Source organism: Platalea leucorodia (assembly GCF_965183815.1).
Source record: "Platalea leucorodia genome assembly, chromosome: Z".
Classification (NCBI taxonomy): domain Eukaryota; kingdom Metazoa; phylum Chordata; class Aves; order Pelecaniformes; family Threskiornithidae; genus Platalea; species Platalea leucorodia.
This window is the reverse complement of record NC_138858.1, coordinates 60,207,600-60,231,270: the sequence shown is the minus strand read 5'-3', so window position 1 is coordinate 60,231,270 and position 23,671 is coordinate 60,207,600. Positions and strand designations below refer to the sequence as shown.

The 23,671-nt window shown below is 39.1% G+C and overlaps 1 protein-coding gene across 1 annotated transcript in view; it reads left to right on the top strand.

Annotated features, from left to right (window-relative positions):
- The window catches only part of ST8SIA4 (ST8 alpha-N-acetyl-neuraminide alpha-2,8-sialyltransferase 4), a 67,468-nt gene extending 45,020 nt beyond the window's left edge, over nucleotides 1–22,448 (top strand). The window contains exon 5 of the mRNA XM_082336629.1: nucleotides 17,490–22,448. Coding sequence (XP_082192755.1) covers nucleotides 17,490–17,772 — 283 coding nt within the window. The 3' untranslated portion in view covers nucleotides 17,773–22,448. The remainder of the gene's footprint in view (nucleotides 1–17,489) is intronic.
- The last annotated feature ends 1,223 nt before the right edge of the window (nucleotides 22,449–23,671 follow it).

Below are 23,671 nucleotides of genomic sequence, written 5' to 3'. Positions count from 1 at the left end.
GTGTTTGAACAGTTCCATGGGGCAAAAGTAAAATATATGAAAAAATACTCATCTTAACTATTGGAAGTGTAAGGAAGAAAAAAAGCTCATAAATGCCAGCAGCTTTTAACCAATGTATAATAAAAAATAATTTACTTGATGCAGGGTCTGTCTATATTAATCAAAAATAGATTGACTTGAACTTACAGACTGACACATTGACTTTTATCTTGTAAGTGTGAAGGTAGTTCATTCATTTATAATGTATGTGTGGGGAGGAAAACAAAAAGAAATTGGTGCAATTTTATTATTTATCAGTGGTGGGTTCTAGTTTATGGCTACAAATTTAAACAAAAATAGTTTTTTTGAGCAGGTCAGAATTTATTTACCTGAAGGAAACATTAACATATCTTCGTGTTTTTGTATACGAGCTGGCAACATATGCTTGCAGCCCAGAAAGCCAATCGTATCCTAGGCTGCATCAAAAGAAGCGTGGCCAGCAGGTTGAGGGAGGTGATTCTCCCTCTCTACTCTGCTCTCATGAGACCCCACCTGGAGTACTGCGTCCAGCTCTGGACTCCCCAGTTGTCCTGGTTTCAGCTGGGTTAATTTTCTTTCTAGTAGCTGGTATAGTGCTGTGTTTTGGAGTTAGGATGAGAATAACGTTGATAACACACTGATGTTTTAGTTGTTACTAAGTAGTGCTTAGACTAGTCAAGGACTTTTCAGCTTCCCTTGTCCTGCCAGCAAGAAGCTGGGAGAGGGCACAGCCAGGACAGCTGACCCAGACTGGCCAAAGGGCTATTCCATACTATATGACATCGTGCTCAGTATATAAACTGGAGGAGTTGGCCGGGGGGCAGCAATCGCTGCTCGGGGACATGCTGGGCATCGTTTGGTGGGTGGTGAGCAATTGTATAGTGTATCATTTGCTTTGTATATTATTATTGAATTATTATTATTTTATTATCGTTAGTAGTAGTAGTACTACTACTATTACTACTATTCTATTTTATTTTGCTTCAGTTATTAAACTGTCTTTATCTCAACCCACAAGTTTTCTCACTTTTACCCTTCCAATTCTCTCCCCCATCCCAGGGAGGGGTGGGGGGCAGTGAGCAAGCGGCTGTGTGGTGCTTAGTTGCTGGCTGAGGTTAAACCACAACAGCAGTACAAGAAAGCCATGGACCTGTTGGAGCGGGTGTAGAGGAGGGCTGTGAAATTGATTAGAAGGATGGAAGACCTCTCCTATGAAGAAAGGCTGAGAGAGTTGGGGTTGTTCAGCCTGGAGAAGAGAAGGCTCTGTGGAGATCTTATTGCAGCCTTTCAATATATGAAGGAGGCTTATAAGAAAGACACAGAGAGACTTTTTACCAAGGCCTCTAGTGTATAAAGACAAGGGGCAATGGTTTTGAACTGAAAAAAGGTAGGTTTAGATTAGACAGAGGGAAGAAATGTTGTACAATGAGGGTGGTGAGACACTGGAACAGGTTGCCCAGAAAAGCTGTGGATGCCCCATCCCTGGAAGTGTTCAAGGTCAGGTTGGATGGGTCTTTGAGCAACCTGATCTAGAGAAAGATGTCCCTGCCCACAGCAGGGGGAGTTCGACTAGATGATCTTTAAAGGTCCCTCCCAACCCAAACGATTCTGTGATTCTATAATTTATGGAATTCTGTATTTTGCTCCATTATCTGTTTTGCAGGTATATGTTATTGTCTGAGTATGTCACAGAAATGAGTTAGTCATGGAACACCTCACTGAGAGATATATCTCTTTCCACCAGATCTCAGGGAGGAGCTGATTTGCCAGAAAGGAAAACCTTTTCTCTAGAAGTTTATCATCTATTAGATTTCTTAGTCTGTAAAATGTACTCTAGGTCTATTTTAGTGCACCTTTGCTATGCACCTGTGTGCATATCTAGTGCACCTGTGATCTTTAAATAAATTATTTATAACTGACTTATTTTAAAAAGAAGATATGTTTCACTCTTAAAAATGGGTTTGTGCATGAGTTGAGGGAGCAACGCTTTTCAGCAAAGGCATGCACTGTGCTAGAGTGAGTGTCAGCTCATGACTTCCATGATTCTGAAGCAACGATAAGTGTTTAAGTCGTTATGCAACAGAACACTAAGCACGGTTACTGTCAAAAGGTTCAGTGCTTTTTTGGTGTAAATGGATTCCTAAGGGCTTAAATGACTTTAAAAAAATATTTATGGATATTCTTCGCAATTTTCAGTAGCTACATGAGTAAGCAGCCTCTACTTTCCCTTTCTCTCCTGTAGTGTGATGTATCACAAAGAATATTTCTAACTACCCAAGCAGCAGATCAGTGTTTCTGAGGTGTTTTGAGAGTTGCAGGAAGACAACAGTCTAGGCAAACTCGGCATGCTTGGAGTAGTAGGGAATACTGACTGGTGGTGGGCAGGTACAGAGATCATGACTTGTTACAGAAGTAACAAGTGCAGGTAGAGCTCTGATGGTGCGGGATGAGACAGTGAGTCATTTCTGTGGCTTAAAAGTCACAGTGAAAAGGGAAGTTGTTGGAGTGACTTCCCAGAAGCTTGAACACTTTCAGAAGGGAGGAGGTGAAAAGGAGCTGTGAAAAGCCCCGTTCAGGTTTTTCTGTGAGAATGCTGAGCACTTAAGCCCAGCCTGAAGACTAAGGTGTCATGTAGATGTCAGCAAAAGGTTTGCACAGCAAACTTATTTTAAAAGTTGTCATGTATGTGACCTGCATTGTGAGAAAAGCATGAAAATAAAGTAGGAGAAGATGCATCTTCCCTCACCACTGAAAAAATATTGTGTGGCTAATCGTAGATGACAAGGAATAAATGATCTGGAAGACCAGTGATAAGCAGGAAAAAAAGCTGTTCTACCAAATATAAATTACAAAAGTGACCTTCTGGAAGCTACTAAGGGAATGTTGAATGGACCAAAGCTTAGGACCTGAGGAATTCTAATACAGGTTCTCAGATGCACAAAAGAACTTGTTAAGTAGGTCTTAAAAATAGTATGTCAACATTAGAGGATGTGCATGCATTCCAGCCTACCCAGTAAGGCTTTGAGAAGATGGTTACGGTGGAGTGAATAGAGGAATTGTGGACATGATGATCCTCCTACCAGTAACTAGTTTGGAGTAGATCAAGCCCGGTCTGTTAATAATAGCATTGTGTTATAAACAGTTTCATTCTGCAAGCTTCTCTAGTGATCTTATTTCCAACCTGATAAGATAAAATTTCCAACCAGTTAAGATAGCCTTTATCACAATACATTTAAAATGTCCTTGTTCCATTGTTTTGATTTCAGTCTTCATTGTCTTGAAAATAAGTAGCTGTTTTCTAGAGGATATTCTGCATCAAAGCTGCTATTTCACTGTCTCAAATACAAGCTACACACGTGCACACTATTACTCCTTTTTCTTCTTTTCCTCCATTATTTACTTACTTTGGTCTTCATAATGACAAGCAAAGCATGGCAATGGCAAGTCAAGTCTGGCTATTGTGCTAACATCAGATTTGCAGTCATTCTTTCCTGATGAGTGGTAAACCCAGGCTATGCTACCAATCAAGAGTTGGCACCTTTTCTCATGGTCTCCCTTCTTGACAGATACGTAATCTCTGATGAGAATCAAGAGGCATCACTTTCAGTATTAAAAAAAAAAGTGCTGTTGCTTTGTCAAGTACACTAGGCCAGGTTTAGTGAGAGACCTCAAACACCTTCAGGAAATATCTTGCACACTGTTTCTGTTACCTTTTAAGTCAATAGTTGTCACTGGGTGTCTCTACATTAGCGTTTTCAGTTTGTGTTAGAAGGCATTTTTTAAGTAAATGCCCTGATCATTCTCTTTTACTGTTCTTTATGAGATGAAATGGTCTTAAAGCACGTGATTTTCAGATTGAAATAAACTGGGGCATTCCTGTGGCCCACCAAGTACACCCCAACTCAGTCTATGATGAAAAAAACCTGTAATGGGTATGGTGTGGACATCCTGTACTCAGCACCATCTGTCTTACCCTACAGAGCAACTCCTAGTGGTCGCCACTGCTTGCTAATGTAGCCCTAGTCACTGACTCCAGGGGGAACAAAAATCCAGGTAACTTTCTTTGGGAACATTTTAAGCACTTTTTTGCCCAGCCCACTCTGCTTTTGAGTGGTGGTACAACTGTGGAGCATTGCAAGGCAGATACAAATCTAAAAACAATTTTCTACCTTGCATTATAATATTGATTATGTTGTGGAAGGAAACGTAATACATGGTAAAGACAGAACAGTTCCCCCACACTGAAAAAAAGCAAGCAAGCCTAGCTCTACACTTCCATAGTTATGATCGATTTTAAGGATGGATTCTGGTATGAAGCATTCTGAGCCCATGTGATTTGGCAGAAACTATTGACTAAAAAATGTTAATAAGATTTTGGTACAGGACAATATTCTGTAATTTTACTTTTGCAAGTGTTTAAACTCAGCTTTTTTTCATTCTTTACGCTGAAGTATTTATCCATCTGTTAGTATCTGACTTGAGAGACATTCTCTGTATATCAAGGAAAACTCATGTAGGAGTTTAAACTATTTTGTCAAGAAATCTCTTCTAGCAAGCTAATTGCCATAGCATTTTCAGACTGAAGTCAGTTCAAAACATTTGACAGTCCAGCAGCATGTAAATAACGCTCAAATTCAAAGTGGATCCGTTCCCTCATGTTGATACAAAAATTCACGGATGCTTCTCCTCACAGTCTGAATCCCCCGAGGGAGAAACGGAGTATTCAGAGAGTCCCTGAAATGAAACTCAATAGCATCGAAGTTACTATTAAGCAGGTATTCTTTATTGCAGCGCTGGGCAGCACTGGGGATTCTCCACCATAAGTGCTCCACCGATTTGGTAGACTTTCAGAGATTATATACTATGAAATCCTACATATTCACAGGATTTCTGAGAAATCATTTACATAAACATGAGATTTCCTGGAACTTATTAACATATGCAAATGTCCGATCCGCATGCGCAGTCGTCTCCCATGGTGCTATTCAAGTGGTCTTTGGGGGTCTTCAGATGAAGGCTCGTAGTCTTCTTCACTGTGTTCGCTGATTGACCTTTGCTTCTGTGCAAACTCAGTCCTAGGATCACATAAACGGTGTCCTTCAAGGCTGTTGTCATTCTTTTGTGACCTCCTATCTTCCATGTATTTGTTCTCCCAAGGCCCAGTTGTCTGAGATGGGATTATCCTGGAGCCCCCTTATCTTACAACCGTTCTAACTACTCCCTAAATCACAAAGGTCTTTCTTTTGTCTAGTTAAGTGACTAAGATATTTAAATATACTCCTTGCCCCTAGGCTTTCAGGAGGCATTTTGATGCAGTGGCTTTGTCTATCTTGGCTTTAACCCTTTCAATGTGTAATCTCCTTGGAAATCCCATGTCCCTTATCTTTAAACAAGTTATTTTTGAACACAGTTATATCAGTGTGTAAGCCAATTTAGCCACTTCGGAGTTACTTGTTACAGGGGTGGACCTTCACTGATATTGTCCCTTAAAAGAAATCACTATGTATTTTCAAAAGGGCTATTGATGTACATGCAAAATAGATTTAGAAGTGCAGTAAGCAATTTTATTTTTTGCTCTCAGAGTACCTGTACTCAGCTAGTGTCAAAATAATGTTAATGATAGTAGCTCTATGAATCGCCAGATAAGTTATGTTGCCAGTTTGGTCATTAGTATATTGCTCATGGAATGAAAGCAAAACATTTTCAGGCACACCTTGGCTGTCTTTTGAAAAAAGGCATCACTTTCTTCCTTTGACATGCTTAGTGTTTTGGAAGCTGCATCAATTCTCTTTTCACAGAAGCACTTGGAGACATTTCTTCTTAGTGCTATGTGTAACTTACTGTTGCAAAAGAAAAGATGTACAGGCCTGGGCTAGCACCTCTGCACTCCTGTTGCTTTCACTGAGCCTAAAGATTGAAATTTAATTAAGATATTACTTCACAGCCTGGTTCTTTATGGACCTTCTGGAAAAGCTTAGTGCACTGTTACTATTTACACTGATGCCAACTATTCGCATCAGTGAAACCTAAAGTGAACTAGCTGTTAAATCGTTTTCAAGATAATTTCAATTGTTTTTTAAAAATATACATAGATAAGTATTCCAGATGTTTCTGCGGATTAGTTGCAGAATTAATTGTATCATTTTATCTTGAATAACAATAAATGTGTATTGCTTATTGCTTAAATTTGGTTTAATTTTAATTTCTTTTTTATTCTGTAAGGTTTGCAACTCCTGTTGCTTGAAGTCTTTTCTGCAGGGGTTTGCTATCTGCTGCTGGAACAAACCAAGCGAGGCTCAACTTCTTAAACAAGGAGGGTGTTTCTAACAGAAACCTTGACATTTCTTTGATATTTTAGAACATCTTTTAGAAAATTCTTCCTTTTTGACAAAGAGTCACTGCTCTACTTGCTTTAGCAGGTTTTGAATGGCTTTATAGCCATCTGGTTACATAGGCATTAACCAATTTCACAGATATATTGTACCTCATAATAGCATGAAAATAAAAGAGCATTTACCAAAGTTTCATGGCTAAGTGAAAACAATGATCTGGCATCAGTTGAAATATATTTTGTACAAGCAGTTTTGTGTACAGGCATAAGCATTTAGGGAAACAGCTTGGATTTTTCTAAAATTTAGAAATTTGGTCATACAGTTTAACTTTTGTTCATGTTCTGGAATGACTTTGTCATGACTGCAGTGAGCAGGGTGCCAGGTACCTCAGGGCTAAGCTTTGCAGAGATGTCGACAGCATGACCTTCTCACAGCCTTGTAAGAAGAGTTTAGTCTTGTAGGTATGCTCTGAGGAGGCCCTGTGCCTGTTAAAAATAAGTTTTCACACAGATACACTGCTATTTTCTTCCAGGAGTTACTCAAGCAGATGAGAGATGATGGCTCTCATTTTTTTGTGCTGCAGCACGGGGTACATAGCACCTGCAAAGGCTTAAACTTGCCTCCTCCCCCATCTGACAAGATTGAGGCCCATGTTTTCTGCCATCACGCTCTGCCTCATATCTGTTGTGGGCTTTTCTGGGGAAAGGAATGTCATCCATCTGTCTTGCTGGAATGCTTCTACTTTAAAATCAAAAAATATGTGGGCAATTTTGAAAGTCTGTGTTTATGAAAGAAGAATCAAGGACTGCAGCATGAGTTTTTTATATTTTGAAACTAATGGTGGTTTAACATAAAAAGCTGTTGTCATTGGTTCATCAAGGATTGAAGCATGGGTCTTTTCCTTTGGGTGAATGCTCTTATCAAATGGTTAAAGAGGTTTATTCATCCTGTGATTTCCTTCTAAACCTAGCTCAATAATTTCTTTTCTTAGATGAAAATTGAAGGAGGTAGTGTGGGTTCAGATAAAACTATTCTGATAGCTTGGAAATACTGCAGAAGTGGGACAGAAGTTGAGACATGTTCCCAGTCTTAAACATATCCTGTTAATTAGTCCTGAGGCTTTCTCCTTCGAATATAAGCCTTACTACCCCATCCTTCGAAATATTTTATAGGGCATGTGACTTATGGCTGTAGAGGATTCCAGTTGTTACACCAAAATCTTTTTATGTATGAGAAAACAGTTAATAGGCTTAACTGGTCTTACCTTTAGGAAGTGTTTCTTAATTCACTGGCAACAGAAGAGCAATGTTATGCTATATTTTGATACTTCTTTATCCTTAGCAGATCCTTTTCCTATTGACGTGATTTTCCAGAAGTTGATTAAAACTGCTTTGGGAGCAGATCATGCTAGAGCAATGGTGCAAAGCAGAATAGTCTCCTATACCAAGGAAGCTGTGCCATTTTATTTTAAGACAGATAAAGCGAGCTTTAATATATTCTTAATTATTCTGCCATAGCCAGTAAAGACTATGCTCACAGTGGTTAAAATTCTCTGCAATGACAGTAACACTGAATGGCAGCCTGCTGGCCATGCTCTTGTTTAGATGTGGCAATGCAAGGTATGTAACATGACTGTGTTCACCATTGATATCACTGGTCTTTTCTTTCTCTTTCTAAGGAAGATTGCCAGGCAGAGTCCAAACTCTCTAGTCGTCCTTGATATCTTCTTTATAAGCAAGAACTGAAGGGGTAAAGGAAAAAACTCCAAACAAAAAACAACCCTTAACATTAATGTAGTGAATTAAGTTTGCTGAAAAGCAAATGACAATTTTAGAGAGTGTTTCAGCTCTTCATAAAGTGCATTATTCATTTTAATTAAATGGATTTTATGTATGCTATTTCAAAATATTGTACATTGAAAACTGTAAAGTAGATCTTTTGCAAACACACAGCAGTGTTTCCATGCTGGCTGTCACACTCTCAGTGTTATTGTTCACACTTTAATTCTTTCACATTCTAGATCCATTGTGGAGCCCCCTGCCCAAGGCATATATCAGTAAGAAAAGGACTAATAATGTGTTTTAATTAATACATTTGCATAAATTGAGAGGGTCAGTTGCAGGGTTGTTATGTCACCGATATGATTAATCCCACTGAAGACATGAAAGCACTAGCAAAGACTTTATTCTTTCAGAGTTTGAAGAAGTTATTTTAGCTAACACCTTGTAGAGAAAGAAGATGCTGGGTCCAAGAACATAAAAGTGCCTCTTGAAGTAGATCCCTCTCTAGCCTGCGGTCTTACGGGTGCAAGGTGACAACACAGAGCCTTAGAAGAAAAGTGAGAAACAGAGGAAATGTCAAGCATTTACCCTGTCATATGTGCTCCTATGGCCAGCAGCTTAGCAAACCCTTGAGAAGGACCTTGATCTGCACCACTGTGTGAACTTTAACAATTTGTATCTTTTTAGTCAGTTGGCTGTTGTCATTCAAAACATTGTGTTGCAATGAATTCCACTTTTCAATGGCGTGTGGTATGAAAAAGTACTGGCATCTGTTTATTTTGGACCTGCCACTGGATAACTCCACTGGGTCCATAGTGTTTATGTTACAATGCTTGTGCTAAAGTAGTAATTGAATCTCCATTTGTCTTCTTTACACACTACGTAATTTTGGAGATTTCTGCCATATCCCCACTTAGTTGTCTCTTTTTCAAGCTACACTCTTTACTCTCTCCTCATACAGAAGTTACTTTATTCTTCTGATAACCTGTGTTGCTTTTCTCTGTGTCTTGTCCTGTTCCACAGTATTTTTTGAGAGTGTAGTTGAGAAAATGTACATCCTTTAGCTTCTCCCACTGACACAGACGCTCTTAGAATTATAGAATTGTTTAGGTTGGAAAAGACCTTTAAGATCATAAAATCCAACCGTTAAGCTAGAGCTGCCAAGTCCACCACTAAACCACATCCTTAAGTGCCACATCTACACGTCTTTTAAATACCTCCAGGGATAGGGACTCAACCACTTCCCTGGGCAGCCTGTTCCAAAATTTGATAACCCTTTCAGTGAAGAAATTTTTCCTAATATCCAATCTAAACCTTCCTAGACACAACCTGAGGCCGTTTCCTCTTGTCCTATCAGTTGCTACTTGGCAGAAGAGACTGACCCCCCACCTCGCTACAACCTCCTTTCAGGTAGTTGTAGAGAGCAATAAGGTCTCCCCTGAGCCTCCTCTTCTCCAGACTAAACAACCCCAGCTCCCTCAGCCGCTCCTCATAAGACTTGTGCTCTAGACCCTTCTCCAGCTTTGTTCCCCTTCTCTGGACACTCTCCAGCACCTAAATGTCCTTCTTGTAGTGAGAGGCCCAAAACTGAACACAGTATTCGAGGTGTGGTCTTACCAGTGCCAAGCACAAGGGGATGATCACTTCCCTAGTCCTGCTGGCCACACTATTTCTGATACAAGCCAGGATGCTATTGGCCTTCTTGGCCACCTGGGCACACTGCCAGCTCATATTCAGCTGGCTGTTGACCAGCACCCCCAGGTCCTTTTCCACCAGGCAGCTCTCCAGCCACTCCTCCCCAAGCCTGTAGCGTTGCATGAGGTTGTTGAGACCCGAGTGCAGGACCTGGCACTTAGCCTTGTTGAACCTCATACAGTTGGCCTTGGCCCACCGATCCAGCCTGTCCAGATCCCTCTGTAGAGCCTTCCTACCCGCAAGCAGATTAACACTCCCAGCCAAGTTGGTGTCATCTGCAAACTCACTGAGGGCGCACTCGATCCCCTCATCCAGACCATTGATAAAGATATTAAGGGGGAAAAAAAAAAAACAAAACAAAACAAAAAACAACAACAAAACCAAACAAAACCTCTTGAGTAACTCTGAAATGTTTTTATCTTCTTTCTCACAATCTTTTTTCCCTACCTTACTTCTTATTAATGCTAATATTTTAACTTTTCAAATGCCATATAAGATTTCTCAGAAAGATCTTTTAAAAAATATTGTCTCCATGTAATGGCTTCAGAAGGAACAGAATTTCAGTGACAGGCAAGTATGCGTGAGTGGGTTTACTTGGAGATCAGCTTGCCACTCAATGAACAGAGCTTGGTATATCTTTCTGAGCTATTCAGGGTTATAACATATATGTTTCCTCAGATTCAGTCCTATCCAGAGAAAGGAGTTAAAAGTCAGGTGAAATATACACAACCAGATTCTGATCTCATTTATACTTAGAAATCCTATGGAATTTGTAGATATGGCAAATAAAGATGTTAAATATGCTAACTTATCTGATATTTGAATGTAGCCCATTATATCAGGCTTTCCTTGTCTGAGACAACATGTATCATTTTGAGTACAGCCTTGGGAAACCACATCTCCTGTTTTAATCTAGTCAGAAGTCATCTGTTCCACAGTAATAGGGTAAACAATTGTCATTTGAATTCCCCAGTATCCGTTTAAAGTAGTGATGATCAGCATCAATTGTTGCATATATTAGTGACTGTAATAGAGTCTTGTCAGAAGATCATATTAACTATTTTTAAAGCAGATGTCTATGTTTTTATGTGTTTATTTGAATTTAATTTTTGTCAATAGCTGCAAGAAATTATCTGGTAGCAACATGTTATTCAATTAACATTTCTTCTGCAATCATGCTGATAGCAGTACATTCCATTTTTATAAATGTAAAGGTATCTTGCTAGATGCAGGTGAAAGTCTGGTGTTTTTCACTGTAGGTTAAACCATAGGTGATGATACTTTAATCTGGCAGACACAGGTTCAGTATTTTTGAAGGCCAAAATATTGAGGTTCCATAAACACTAAGACAATTGCTTTGACACACGTGTCAAAGCAATCTTTTAACAGTGATTATGGATGTAAAAAAATGAGGTATATCATATTCATCAGGGCAGAATTCTACATCTTTAATTGCTTTTCTTACAGTTTTCAGCTGTAGAAGGAGTTTTTCCACTCATACTCTTTTTCTTCATGGTTCCATTCATTTTTCCACAACATTACAAATCATATCAATTTACTGATGACAGAAGGCTTAAGACCAATGTGCAGTACACCTGATTTGTAACTTGTACTGCAATGTAACTGTTTCAGAGCCCCAGTGGCAAAGAATTGGTTACAACTATTGAAGTGTTGTACCAGTGACTGGGGCAATCATTTTCCCAGAAAGTTACTCCTGATCAAAGAATGAATGTTTTGTATTATATTCTGCTCGCACTCTGTTTTTCATTTGGTTTCACTTTGTTTCAAATTTCTTTTGTGCAAGATTGAATTAAATAGTTTGAGGTCTGCTGAGGTTAAGAAAAGGTGAACATTTGTGAGGATTGAAAGACACAGTAAAAGGTTAAAAATACCAGAAGTATACTCAAATGTATACGTAGAAGTCCAAAGCTCAAGCAGACTGAGAGTTTGTGGACGTCAACAGAAATAAATTCTTAAATTCTTACTTTCTATTGTAATCCCATTGATTCTGATGGAGGTACAGCAAGTTCTTGGCAGAGAGAAGTTTTCCAGTTTCTGCTTCTTTACTTGGAGTGGAAAGCCTTCTTGCAGCTCCTGAGATGACACGAATTGGCACGCAAATATCTCAAATTACAAACAAGTTACAATAAAGGTATCTGTAGTTTGCCCTGTTGACTCATATGCAGTTTATGACTAATTCTAACTTCCCCATGCACCTCTGAAGAAGTATCACCTTAAGAGTTTTTGCCAGCCTTTGTAGGCAATTCTCTGCATAACTCACATTTCCTGTTTGTTAAATTGTATCATATTTTTTTTCTGAAATCTGTCAGGCTTATTTTGTATTTTCAGTCTTATACTCTACTTTCCACCCATGGTATGTGCAACTTTCTGTTGATGGAGAACTACTGATGGCTACTGATTATAGTTTTCAAACCAGATAGTAGGAAACTGTACTATTTTACTACAAAGTCATGGTTTTTAGCTTGCTTAGGGTAGTACAAAAACAAGCTTCCACAAGAAAATGTGAAAATCTTTTCATGTCTAACAGTAACAATTAGAATTTATTGTTTGTTGTCAGTGTGAAAAAGAAAAGAACATGATTTTGCCTGACAAAGATAAGCCCCTTTTAAAAGGGACTTTCCTCACAAAGAGGCAGTTGTGTACTTATTACTAAGTTTAGCTGGTAAAATAACTGAGCTTTTAATAAACATCCTATACTTTGTGTATGAGGGGAGAGCACTGGATGTATACCTCAGTGGCAGCAAGGCTTTCGGCACTGTCTCCCACAATATTCTTGCATCCAGGTCAGGGTATTGTGGTCTGGATGACTGGACAGCTAGATGGGTCAAAGTCTAGCTGGATGATTCGGCTGGGTACGTAGGCCAACAGGAGCCTTATGAAATTCAGCAAGGACAAATTTGGAGTCCCATACCTGTGAAGGGGTAACCCTTGCAGCAGTACAGGCTAGGGACTAACTGAGTGGCTTGGATCAGCTCTGCAGGAAGGAACGTGAGAATCTTAGCAGGCGGCAAGAAAAGCACAAGCCATCACTGCTCCCTGGCAGCAAAGGGCCAAAACCATCTGGGGCTGTATTGACAGGAGCTGGTCAACTGACGAAAGTGATTGCCCCTGTCTACTCAGCACTTGTTAGACCACATCTGGAGCACTGTGCCCTATTTTGGGCCTCCCTAATACAGGAAAGATATTGGCCAGCTGGAGCAAGTTGAGCTGGGGGTTAGAGAGGTGGTTGGGCTGGAGTGCAGGCCCTGTCAGCAGTGGCTGAGGGGCCCTGCTTTGAGAAGGAGGTTGGACTAGAGATCTACTGACATCCCTTCCAACCTGAATGATCCCATGATTCTGGTAAAAGTCATTACTGAGATGTTTAGTTTTTATACCCATGTGTCAATTTAAGATCAAATTATTTTATGTAACAAATAATTCTTTCTCCTTTACCCTAGTTGTTATTATTATCTTAGTAAAGATAAAGAAGACTGCCAAAAATTACAGTTTTACATACAGTCTATTAAAACATGCAAGTCTTTTATTCATGGTGTGGGACTACATGTAAGAACTAAGTTTCAATAAGATAATAGCATTAAAAAGGAAGAAAAAAACATTTTCTTTATGCCTAAAGCATCAGAAATTATTAAAATAATGCTGACACAAATCCATTATTGACAATACTTACCTTCAGTCTTAACAGAAATACTGAAAGGTGTCTTTGATTTTTTCCACTTTTATATGTGACATACAGTGAAACATGCAGGAGATCACCATTCAAATTTTAAAATCATGTGAAATCTCTTTGAAGTGTGTATGCCCAGTAAAAAGAAAGGATTGTAGAAAAGTGATCCTTATTGGACTGGATGAAAGAGAAGGTCTACAGGTGTGTGGCCGTGACTTACTGCATAATATGTCTGAGGCAGATAAAAAGGTTTTGGAGGGAAAGATGCTTGGATTTGGGATGAGTTGCTGAGGTGAAAATAGACAGGACGATATCAGAAGAAGGAGTAGGAGCAGAAGGACATAGGTAGAAGAACCAGTAACTGCTTGATCATACCTTCTTTTCATGGAAGAGAGAGTTTTAGTAGTCCCCTTCTATCAGCAGGGTGTCCTTTAATCTTACGGTGTATTGTGCTATTTTTAGTTAATGGTTGCAATCCTGATAATTATTAAGTGTAATTTTATAAAAATCAAATACATGAACTTGTCTAAATTAATTGAGTACTGAACTGGCCTTCCTTTCATTTCAGATAGTTCAACATACTCTCTATTATTGCATGGTGGTTTTTTGTTTTAATGGTGCTGTGGTTTTTTGCTTACCACTGGAAGTTTATTTTTAACTTCTGAATATTAAGCTGAAAGTCATGATATATTGCCAACGTCTTTACTAAGTTACCGTCAGCCATGTAATTAAAAGTAATTTGAAGTGAGATCTGTTTGAAGTCAAGCTACTAAACTTCAAGTCGTCAATGTTACAGAAGTGAAGTGTGTTTACACGTTGGCACATTTCGACAAATTCAGTGCTTTACAGCATGGCCCCACAAAGTTGTTTTATCACAGCTATCAAGAGAACAAGTGACTGGAGCACTGTCGTGGTGCACTGTGTGGCTGCAGCCTTCCACTACAGGCTTAATAGTGATGCTTAAGTAGCAGACTCCATTTTCTAGCATGGCAAGATGCACCTGTTCCTTTGTCAATTAAACTTATTTCTCCATCCAGCCTGAAAATCAGGAGTTGGTCATGGGTGAAGATCTAGAGATTAGTTATGAGAAATAAGAGCTTCTCTTCTGGATCTGTGCTAAGTTGCTTCCCTCACATTATAATCTTAGTTATACAGAAAATGAGTGCATCCCAGAGGAATAGGTAAGAAGGGTATCTTTAGGCTTAAAACTGAAGTTATAACAAAACTCCAGAAACTGAAAGCAGGTGCAAAAATGCTTATCAGTTAAAGCATTTACAACATCAGTCAATCTCTAAAAATCAGCCTTAACCAAGTTTCGTATTAGAGTAGCTACTTGAGTGACTAAGAACATGACACATATATTTCAGGAGCATAATCACAAAGACTACTTAAACTACACAACCAATTTTATCAATTCAAGCAGAGGCTGAGAGCCAGAGATCTGCAGAGCTCGAATGATCTGAAGGAAGCTTCAGCCTGGAGCACCGAATGCCTCTAACTGTTTCATTTGTTGCGTTACTTGTGTTTTTTTCATCTGAAGTAGAATTGACCGCAAGTTGCAAACTTTTGATAATAAGTACAGCAAGTGCCATATTTTGAGTACAGAGTTTGGATATCTTTTTCATTTTTAAGAGAAACCAAACAGTTAAACTTCCCTTATGTATGATATCTGAATATGACAAGCAGAAGAAAAGATTTGCTTTTATATTCTAAAATTGTGAGAGGCTCTTCATTAGATCTTATTCCTTCATTACATAATTATTCCTGTACAGAAACTCTTAAGTAAGAAGATGCACTGTCCTTTTCATATATTTAGATCCACCTTTTTACTATTAATTTCATTCTCTGCCATGAGCATCCTGTTCCTGGAAGGGTGAAACTCAGATGGGATGATAGCAGTTGTGCCGTGGTGCATTAGGTTTGATTGCTGTTTGGCTAGAGACACTCATGTAGATGGCTGACTGCGTGTGATTAGAGTGGGTACCAACTTTTGAAGAGACAAATACCAGTTTCTATAAAAATTAAATCATTAGCTTTCACTTTTAATCTTTTTAGCTGTACCTGTGATATGAAGTGCAAAAAGTGGTCGGATTTATTTTTTAATAATTCTTCTATAGGCAAACATTTTTAAAAAATCTAGAATTGGAGTCTCTCCTTTGGCTTGTCTTGTCTTGTTTTAAAATGTTGCCATTTCTCAGAGCAGGACGCAAACTACTTAGCATCTTGTCTCAGAAACCTCTGTCTGAAAACTCGGGTGTATAAAAACAATGAAAAAAATGATATGCAATACAAATGTCATTTGTACATGTAACCATTCCCGATTGCATTTGCTTCTTAAATATGCTTTTTACCATCCTGGTTTTTACAGCCAAACAAAATTTTGAGTCATTGCCTCTGTTGGCTTTGGAGAAGCAATCACTCGGCCTAGAACTGCTTTCTGCTTGCAGAGTCCTTCAGCTTTCAAAAAAGAAACTGAGTACAGCGCAAAAAAAAAATTATTTCACATGCATATGTATCTGTGATTCAAAGACATCAGCCTTTAGGCCGCATGGTTTTGGCAAAGAGTGAAACTGAAAAGACCAGTTTCAAGAGGATGGTTATTTTTAAAGTTTCACAGCATCTGATGCTTTTAAGACACTTTAAGCTTTGATTAAAGACATATTTTTACTATCCTGTCTCATAGTGGCGGGTGGGATGTTCCTCTTGCTACATCACTAAATGCCTTTAAAGCAATCTGGTTGTATACTCAGAGTTCCAACCTTATTGTAACCCTGTTTAGTACAAGGCTAACTCTGGTCTGAGGAAGCTTATCTCCCTTGACCCCTTGTCTAGTCTATGGTAGAAACAATCCACAGCCTACAGCTAACAAAGAATACAGTGATACAATGCAATGATTCAGGTTTGTGTGGTAACGCTATGTAATGACTTGCTTCTTTACTTGTAGCCACTCGTTCCCACAGTTTGACCAGAACAACTGTGTGCGTGGCTGCTGTCTATCTGAACCAGCAGAATGCCCAGGTTTAAGTTTCTAAATTCCATTTTTTATTTCTGTAAAGTGCTGACAATCTTTACATTGAATCAGGCTTGGGAGAAGCATTTTACCACTAATAGGCTGGCACTAGTTTAATGAAGTTTTATTTTTAGAGATTGGGGATGTAAAACAATGTTGGCAGCAGATTTTAAAGGTACCAATGTGAGCTATGTGCTAGAATCTAGTTCAGTTCCCATGTTCCTTGAGCACCTACCCACCCACCATTTGCCTCTCTGAAAACTCTGCAGCTTCCAAACCCACAATCAGACATCATGTTAGTGGCTCAGGAAAACTGTTCTATAGATTCAGTCGGATCTCTGTACTGTTGAGTACAAAACAAAACCTTTTTACAATTACTAGTGTAAGATTTTGCTTTTCTGGAGACTGCCGTTAGCAAATGGGGAGCTTTATGTACTTAAAAGCAAAGTAATTAAAGCTTCACTTCTGTTTACTTCTGAAAGTTACATTCTTAGGGTGTTATGTTTATTATTTCCATTTTCTTTCTATTTTGGCGAGCAATCTGTGAAGTAATCACTAAGCCAATCAAATATTCAATGTAGGGCTGACTTGATGAGGTGAATTGGATACTGCAAGAGGTCAAAGTTTATAGCAAGAGACTGTTCCCTGATCTGGCTGAGGGGGTTAAGTGCAGTTTTCTAGCATTTGCAGGCATCGTGACTTCTTGTTAGGGTTAAAGCCTGAACCAAGAACCTTAGTTGTCCAGCTTTTGTTCAGCATTGTGTTAAATAAGATCTCACTTCTCTTCTAGGTGGAATAAAGGTATGCCAAAACAGTGTTGTCATTTATGATCTCAGTTTAGGGAGAAGAAAGAAACTTGTGCTTTTTTACAGTGTAAAATGAATGCATAATAGCTATAGTAAGTTTACAGGATTTATTCACATGAAGTTGTATGAGAGTTTCTTAATGTACTTTTTCTTTCTTTGCAGCTATTGGCTGACAAACAAGGTCCACATTAAACGACCCAGCACTGGTCTCCTCATGTATACGCTTGCCACCAGATTTTGCGATGAAATTCACCTGTATGGATTTTGGCCATTCCCAAAGGATTTACATGGAAAACCAGTCAAGTATCATTATTATGATGATCTGAAGTATCGGTACTTTTCTAATGCCAGTCCTCATAGGATGCCATTAGAGTTTAAAACATTGTATGTATTACATAACAAAGGAGCACTTAAATTAACAACAGGGAAATGCGTACGGCAATAAAGCACATGTAAAGTACAATAAGAAGTACAGAATATACACTTCATCATAAAGATGTTGTGGAATGGCAATGGGATCCCAATGAGGATACATTTCAATACCCACTAAGCCATCGGAAAAAGGAATTTTATCAGAAGTACATAACCAGCTATTATACCTGTAAAGTGCTATATAACTAAGCTATCTTGACTGCAAGGGTTCCAGTAAGTGCCACTTTCACTAAGAACAAAGCTTGAATGTATACTCAGTAGTGTTTACAGGATCCAGTGACGCATTCATCATGAATTAAAGAAGAAAAATATGGCCTGCTTACTGCTGACTTGCCACTGTGGTCAGACAGCCCACAGAAGAAATCCCCAGTGGATGGAATATCTTCTCGAGCAAATAAACCAAACTTTGGCAGAAATCATGATGGAATCAAGTAGAGAAAGTGAAGTCCATAAGATCAAACAAATTAGTGAATGCCTTCAGTCAGAGGACTGTTTCTGATCTTGTATTATAACCTCAGCTTTTGTTGCTGTTTTTCTTATTGCTGTTGATTGGGTTTTGTTGCTTTTGAGTATTGGAGCCCATAAAGGATTTTGAGGATATTATAAGTATATATCTTAAGGAATTGTCTTAGGAAAAAAATTCATAAGGGTGGGGGGAAACATCAAATATTTTATCAATTTTTATTGTGTTGTATCTTGCTATCACACAACCCTTAATGTCCTAATTGTTTTTCTAGCTACTGTTGTCAATATCCACTACATGGAGCCACTCATGGGTCATTCTGATCCATTTTTAAAGAGAAGTTTTTCTGTTGTCTTAAGATTTGAAGACATATGAAAAGGTGCCCTTATTTTTGGTACCAAAGATTACTCTTATACACAATTTTTCTTTTCCTTGAAGAAATGGTGTAGATTTAGTATGATGTTTCTTTGCTGCTGAAGGGAACATACTCTTTATGTTATTTAAATTTTTGAATTAAGCATCTCAAAGCAAAGCCTCTTTACTGACTTTGCATATAGAATTGAATTCTTCAGAAAGATCTGCAGGAGTAAAGAAATTAAGTCATACATTCAAATATATATGTATACAATTTTTATTCCTGATTGAAAGTAAAACACAAAGTCTAAAGGAACTCAGGTGACATTGGAACATGTCCAAAGAAAAAAAAAACTAGCCAATTAAATGGAAAATAAAAGAACTGCAGATCAAACAGTTCTTTTAAAACTTAAATTTCTAATGGTGTTGGATGATATCTCTCTCTAATATACCTCTCTTGTATCAGCGTGATGTTCTGATGTGTAATTGACTGAAATAACACAGAGCTGCATTATCTCACAGTGATTTTTCTGAGCATCAGTCTTGTTTATCGACGAAACCAAGAATTCTTTCACACTCCTCTTTCTAAAAAGAGAATAAGAAATTACAGGAGGGTAGGACAGGGTGGAGTGTCAGTACAGCATATACTAAGATACAAAACCTGTCTCCATATGACATGTTTTAGTGCTAATGGAGCAGGTAAATGAAGAACACCATGGTTCCACCGTTTTCATGTCAGGCTAAAAGAGGAGGCATGCAGTTACAATGTGTGGGTATTTTCTTGTTATGTTTTAAGCTCTACATTAGGTTCTCATCTCCAAATACGGTATTTGGTGTATCTGTTGAATTTTGAACTAGCTTGAGCAATTTCATGTGTAGCAGAACACTCACAAATATTTACTAGCTAAAAGTGTCATTTATTACCCGTTTTTCCTCTTAAGTTCACATGTATTTCATCATGCATGACTAGAGCTCTGTGATTATGCAAATTTAGTAGCTAAATCACTGCCTTGCAGACAGTTTTGCCAAAAGTTGATGGGAAATAGAAAGTCATTCTGCTATATGTAAGACACAGTAGCATCTTTCCTTATTCACCAGTCTCTTCTACCCAGGACAGTCTGCTTCGGCTATATGCTAAGGTATGGGATTTGGTCCTAACATGACCACCACTGAAACCAAGGCATCACAAGAAACTAAACAGCAAATAGACAATTTGTTGTTGATAAGCCAGAGGGTGTTATTTGTACACTGTGTAAACTTGCAGTTTAAGACAAGGCTATTTCCTTGATGAAAGGTGGGCATATTAGTGTTCTTTCTGTTGGGAATTTGCTGCTGTTGATCTTTTAAAACATATTTCATATACATTGACAGAATGTCTATTGAGATAAAGAATTCACAGGTGCCAGTCTCACAGAAGCTCAGAGAAGCATCTGTTTAGCTATATCTTTTCTTCTGGGAGTGCCTTCTCTTCTCTCTAATGTCAGGCCATCATCAAAAAGGGAATTCAAGTAGACTAAAATATTAATTGACAGGTGATTTGTGTCACCTCAGGGAAGGTTTTCATACACCAACTGATTATTTCTCTGAGAGCAAAGTAGACAGAAACACTCTAATTCCTATGGTAGTACAAAAAAAATTACTGCTTGTGTAACTGAATAAGTGAAAACAATGAGACATAAACAGGAAGACAGATGAGAAAGTTTGTCTTTGGAAGTCAGCAGATGAAGAAAAATTTGGCGTGAGCCTGTTTTTCAAGCTTCACATTTGATTCTCTGTGAGTGAAGTTAACTTTAGTACACAAGCCATGGAGTCCAAATTTTTACCCTATCACTGAATCTGATAGAACAGGGTGATACAGGGCAAGGTTACTCCGACTTGGTTTGGCACCAGACATGACAGTAGCACCAGCTTCCAATACAACAGAATTTGCCCATACCTTCTCAAAACTAGGCCTTAACCTCATCTTATGCAGGCTTTCTACCTTCAATACTGCATGCTTCTGGCACCATGAGCCATGGTCTCATGGCTCCCTACCATCATCCACACTCATCCTTCTCATAGCACCCTCCCCTCCAACTGGCACCCAGGTGTGTCTCCCTGCCAAAAGCATAGGACTCCTCACAAACCCATCTCCTGTTTCACCTGCCTCAGCTTTATCCTGAGCTGAAGTGTTAATGTAGTGAGTGGTAGATTTCAAACCATCCTATGAGGCAAGTAGCAGTTATAGTCTTTGATCATGCAGGTTTTCACAAGCACTAGGAGTCATTTTACTCTATTGCTCTTGTATAAGATCTGTGTCCATGTGGAGCCCAAAGCTTCTGGGGCTCCATGGTGTGTGGTTTCTTGTGCCGCAAATTGTCTGATTTGAGGTGGTTTGTGACCACCAGTTACTGGTTACTCTAGAGTGACCTGAGGTGGCACATGCCCAGAGCATTTTCTCTTAGGGTACGTGGCCTTGGTTGTTAGCTTTCTCACTGCTGGGAAGCTGTAGCAGTGGACTCCTTGCAGACACCCTTTCTTACCTTCCCCTTATACTTCCTGGCTCTGTATTGCCCCGGGGCTCTTTCTGCATTTCTATTGAGGCATGATAGGTCATGAATGAAAAAACAGATTACTTCCACTGTGTGACTCTTTGTCCCTATAGGTGACCTGGGGCATAGCCCCAAAGGCTTAACTGCTGTATAGGGACTTTACAGTGGAATAAATTTCACCTTGTGGTCCTTCACTGGGCAGCAGTCAACAGCTCAAGCCTCCATAGCTGCCTTGGATAACTTTTGTTGCTTATACACATTGTTGCTTATATACATTCACACCTCCTGTGCTGCCTACAGGAGCAGATATATAGGCTTTATTATAATTACCACTTTTATCGTCCAACACTAGCAACAACGAAGTAAATAGGATAAAAAGAGGAAGGATCCCTAATACTGCAACGATATCTGCCCTGGTGAGGAACAACTGAAGAATGCCCATCAGTTGAGTGTTCCTCAAATGTATCCTCACATCAGTCATATCAATTGCCAGCTGCAGTTCCTAAATGTATGTTGAAAATAAGAACTGGGGAGCTACATCAAGACAGCAGACAGTGTATATTTTTGTGAATCTTATGGCAGCTTTACATTGAACAACTTGATTTAATTCAGATAAATTTATTGTATATTGTTTATTAACATACATGTTAATGTTTCTGTGGCAGAGATTCTTTCATATTTCATAAAAATAATAGATAAATATATTTGATGTTTAAGTTTTCAGCTTTGGGACAGTTCTGTCTCCCACAGCTCTGAGCCACTCTCCAGACAGAAGATCTACTGAACATTTCAAACCTTGGCTGGTTTACACAATCTGATGTGTAATAAAGACTATACCATTCCTTTGCTAAACAACATAATCAACATGTGCTTGAGGTCAGTACCTTTTCTCTAATTGACTGCAATTTGAAGAAAAATAAGTGTGGGTTCAGTACCTTTTTTAGTGTTTGATCTAGCAAAGTGCTGAGCACTCTTTACAGTGACTTTCCTGGGAGATGTCCAGGATTTAGATGGGGATCTAGATTAGCATATTTCAGGATATAACTCTGAAATTGCACATTATTTATTTTTAAGAGCACTGTTACTTTGTGTAGGGAAAAGCACAATTGTTATAAATGTAGATAAAATAAAGGAAGAGCGTTTACAGAGAGCTTCATTCCTGCACAGTACTATTGCTACTGAGCGTATGTAATGCAATTTCTGTGGTTTAAAATATTGATATGTATTCTGTCAGGATTGTCATGTTTGACACTGTTAATATTATTTCAAGTACAGCTATGGGGATTGTTTTTTATTGGTATAACTGTAAAATAAAGAAGTTTTTTTTTCTTTTTTCTGCTATATTCTGTTCCGTATTCCTTTGTAACACAGTTGTGATAATATTTTTCAATTATGTGCTAATTGTAAGGATATGTGGGAGGAGAGTGTCTGCTCCTTTAAGGTGTCTGGTCAAGGACTTTCTCAACACAAAAGGGGATATTAAGAAAAGGAGGAAGCCATAAACAAGAACACAGAGAGACACAAACCTGACCGACAAATTATAAGGGAGGCAGCGATGAGAAGCAAACCTGATCAGTCGCACTAACTGGTAAGGGTATGTGGAGTGTAGGAATGTTTATTCCAGTAAGGTTATCTGACCGAGGACGTTGTCAGATGGGATCCTAAGGAAAAGAGGGGAGCAGTAAAGTATATGGAGACACAAACCTGACAGGCAAATCATAATGGAGACAAAGAAAAGAAGCCAACCTCATCAATCACACTGACTGAACAGCTATCAAGAAACTGCAGGCAAACGGGACTTTGCGACTGATAAGGATGCAGACCTGAGAGTCCAGGATGTTGGAGGGGAGTTGGTGCGACTGTGCAAACTGACGAGGCCATGTGCAGGGGAGGAAGAAAAGAGAAATAGACAGAAAAGGGGCCGGTCGTGTGTAAACCATGGTCAGTCAGTACGCTTGTCTGGCTGAGCCCTCAGCCTGATTGCTGCAGTCTGTCCTAACTCCCCATTAAGTCTTTTCTTAACTACCTGCCTGTGTAATCTCACTCTCTACCCCATGCGTGTGAGCACTGCAAGGACTCAGTGCCAGCAGCTGGAGTCAGACTGGGGGTGTGGGTGCCCTTGGCCTGTGGTGTTGGCTACTGGAGTGAGTGGGGGGTCTCAGTCACTCTCTACAACTACCTAAAAGGAGGTTGTAGCGAGGTGGGTGTTGGTCTCTTTTCCCAAGTAGCAAGTGATAGGACAAGAGGAAATGGCCTCAAGTTGCGCCAGGAGAGGTTTAGATTGGATAATAGGAAAAATTTCTTCACCAAAAGGGTTGTCAAGCATTGGAACAGGTGGCCCAGGGAAGTGGTCGAGTCCCCATCCCTGAAGGTATTTAAAAGACATGTAGATGTGGCACTTAAGGATGTGGTTTAGTGGTGGACTTCACAGTGTTAGGTTCACAGTTGGACTTGATGATCTTAAAGGTCTTTTCCAACCTAAATGATTCTATGATTCAGTGCCAACAGATGGAGCAAGTGGGGGTCTTTAACCTCCAGCGCTGGGGTGGGAACACTGTGTGTTC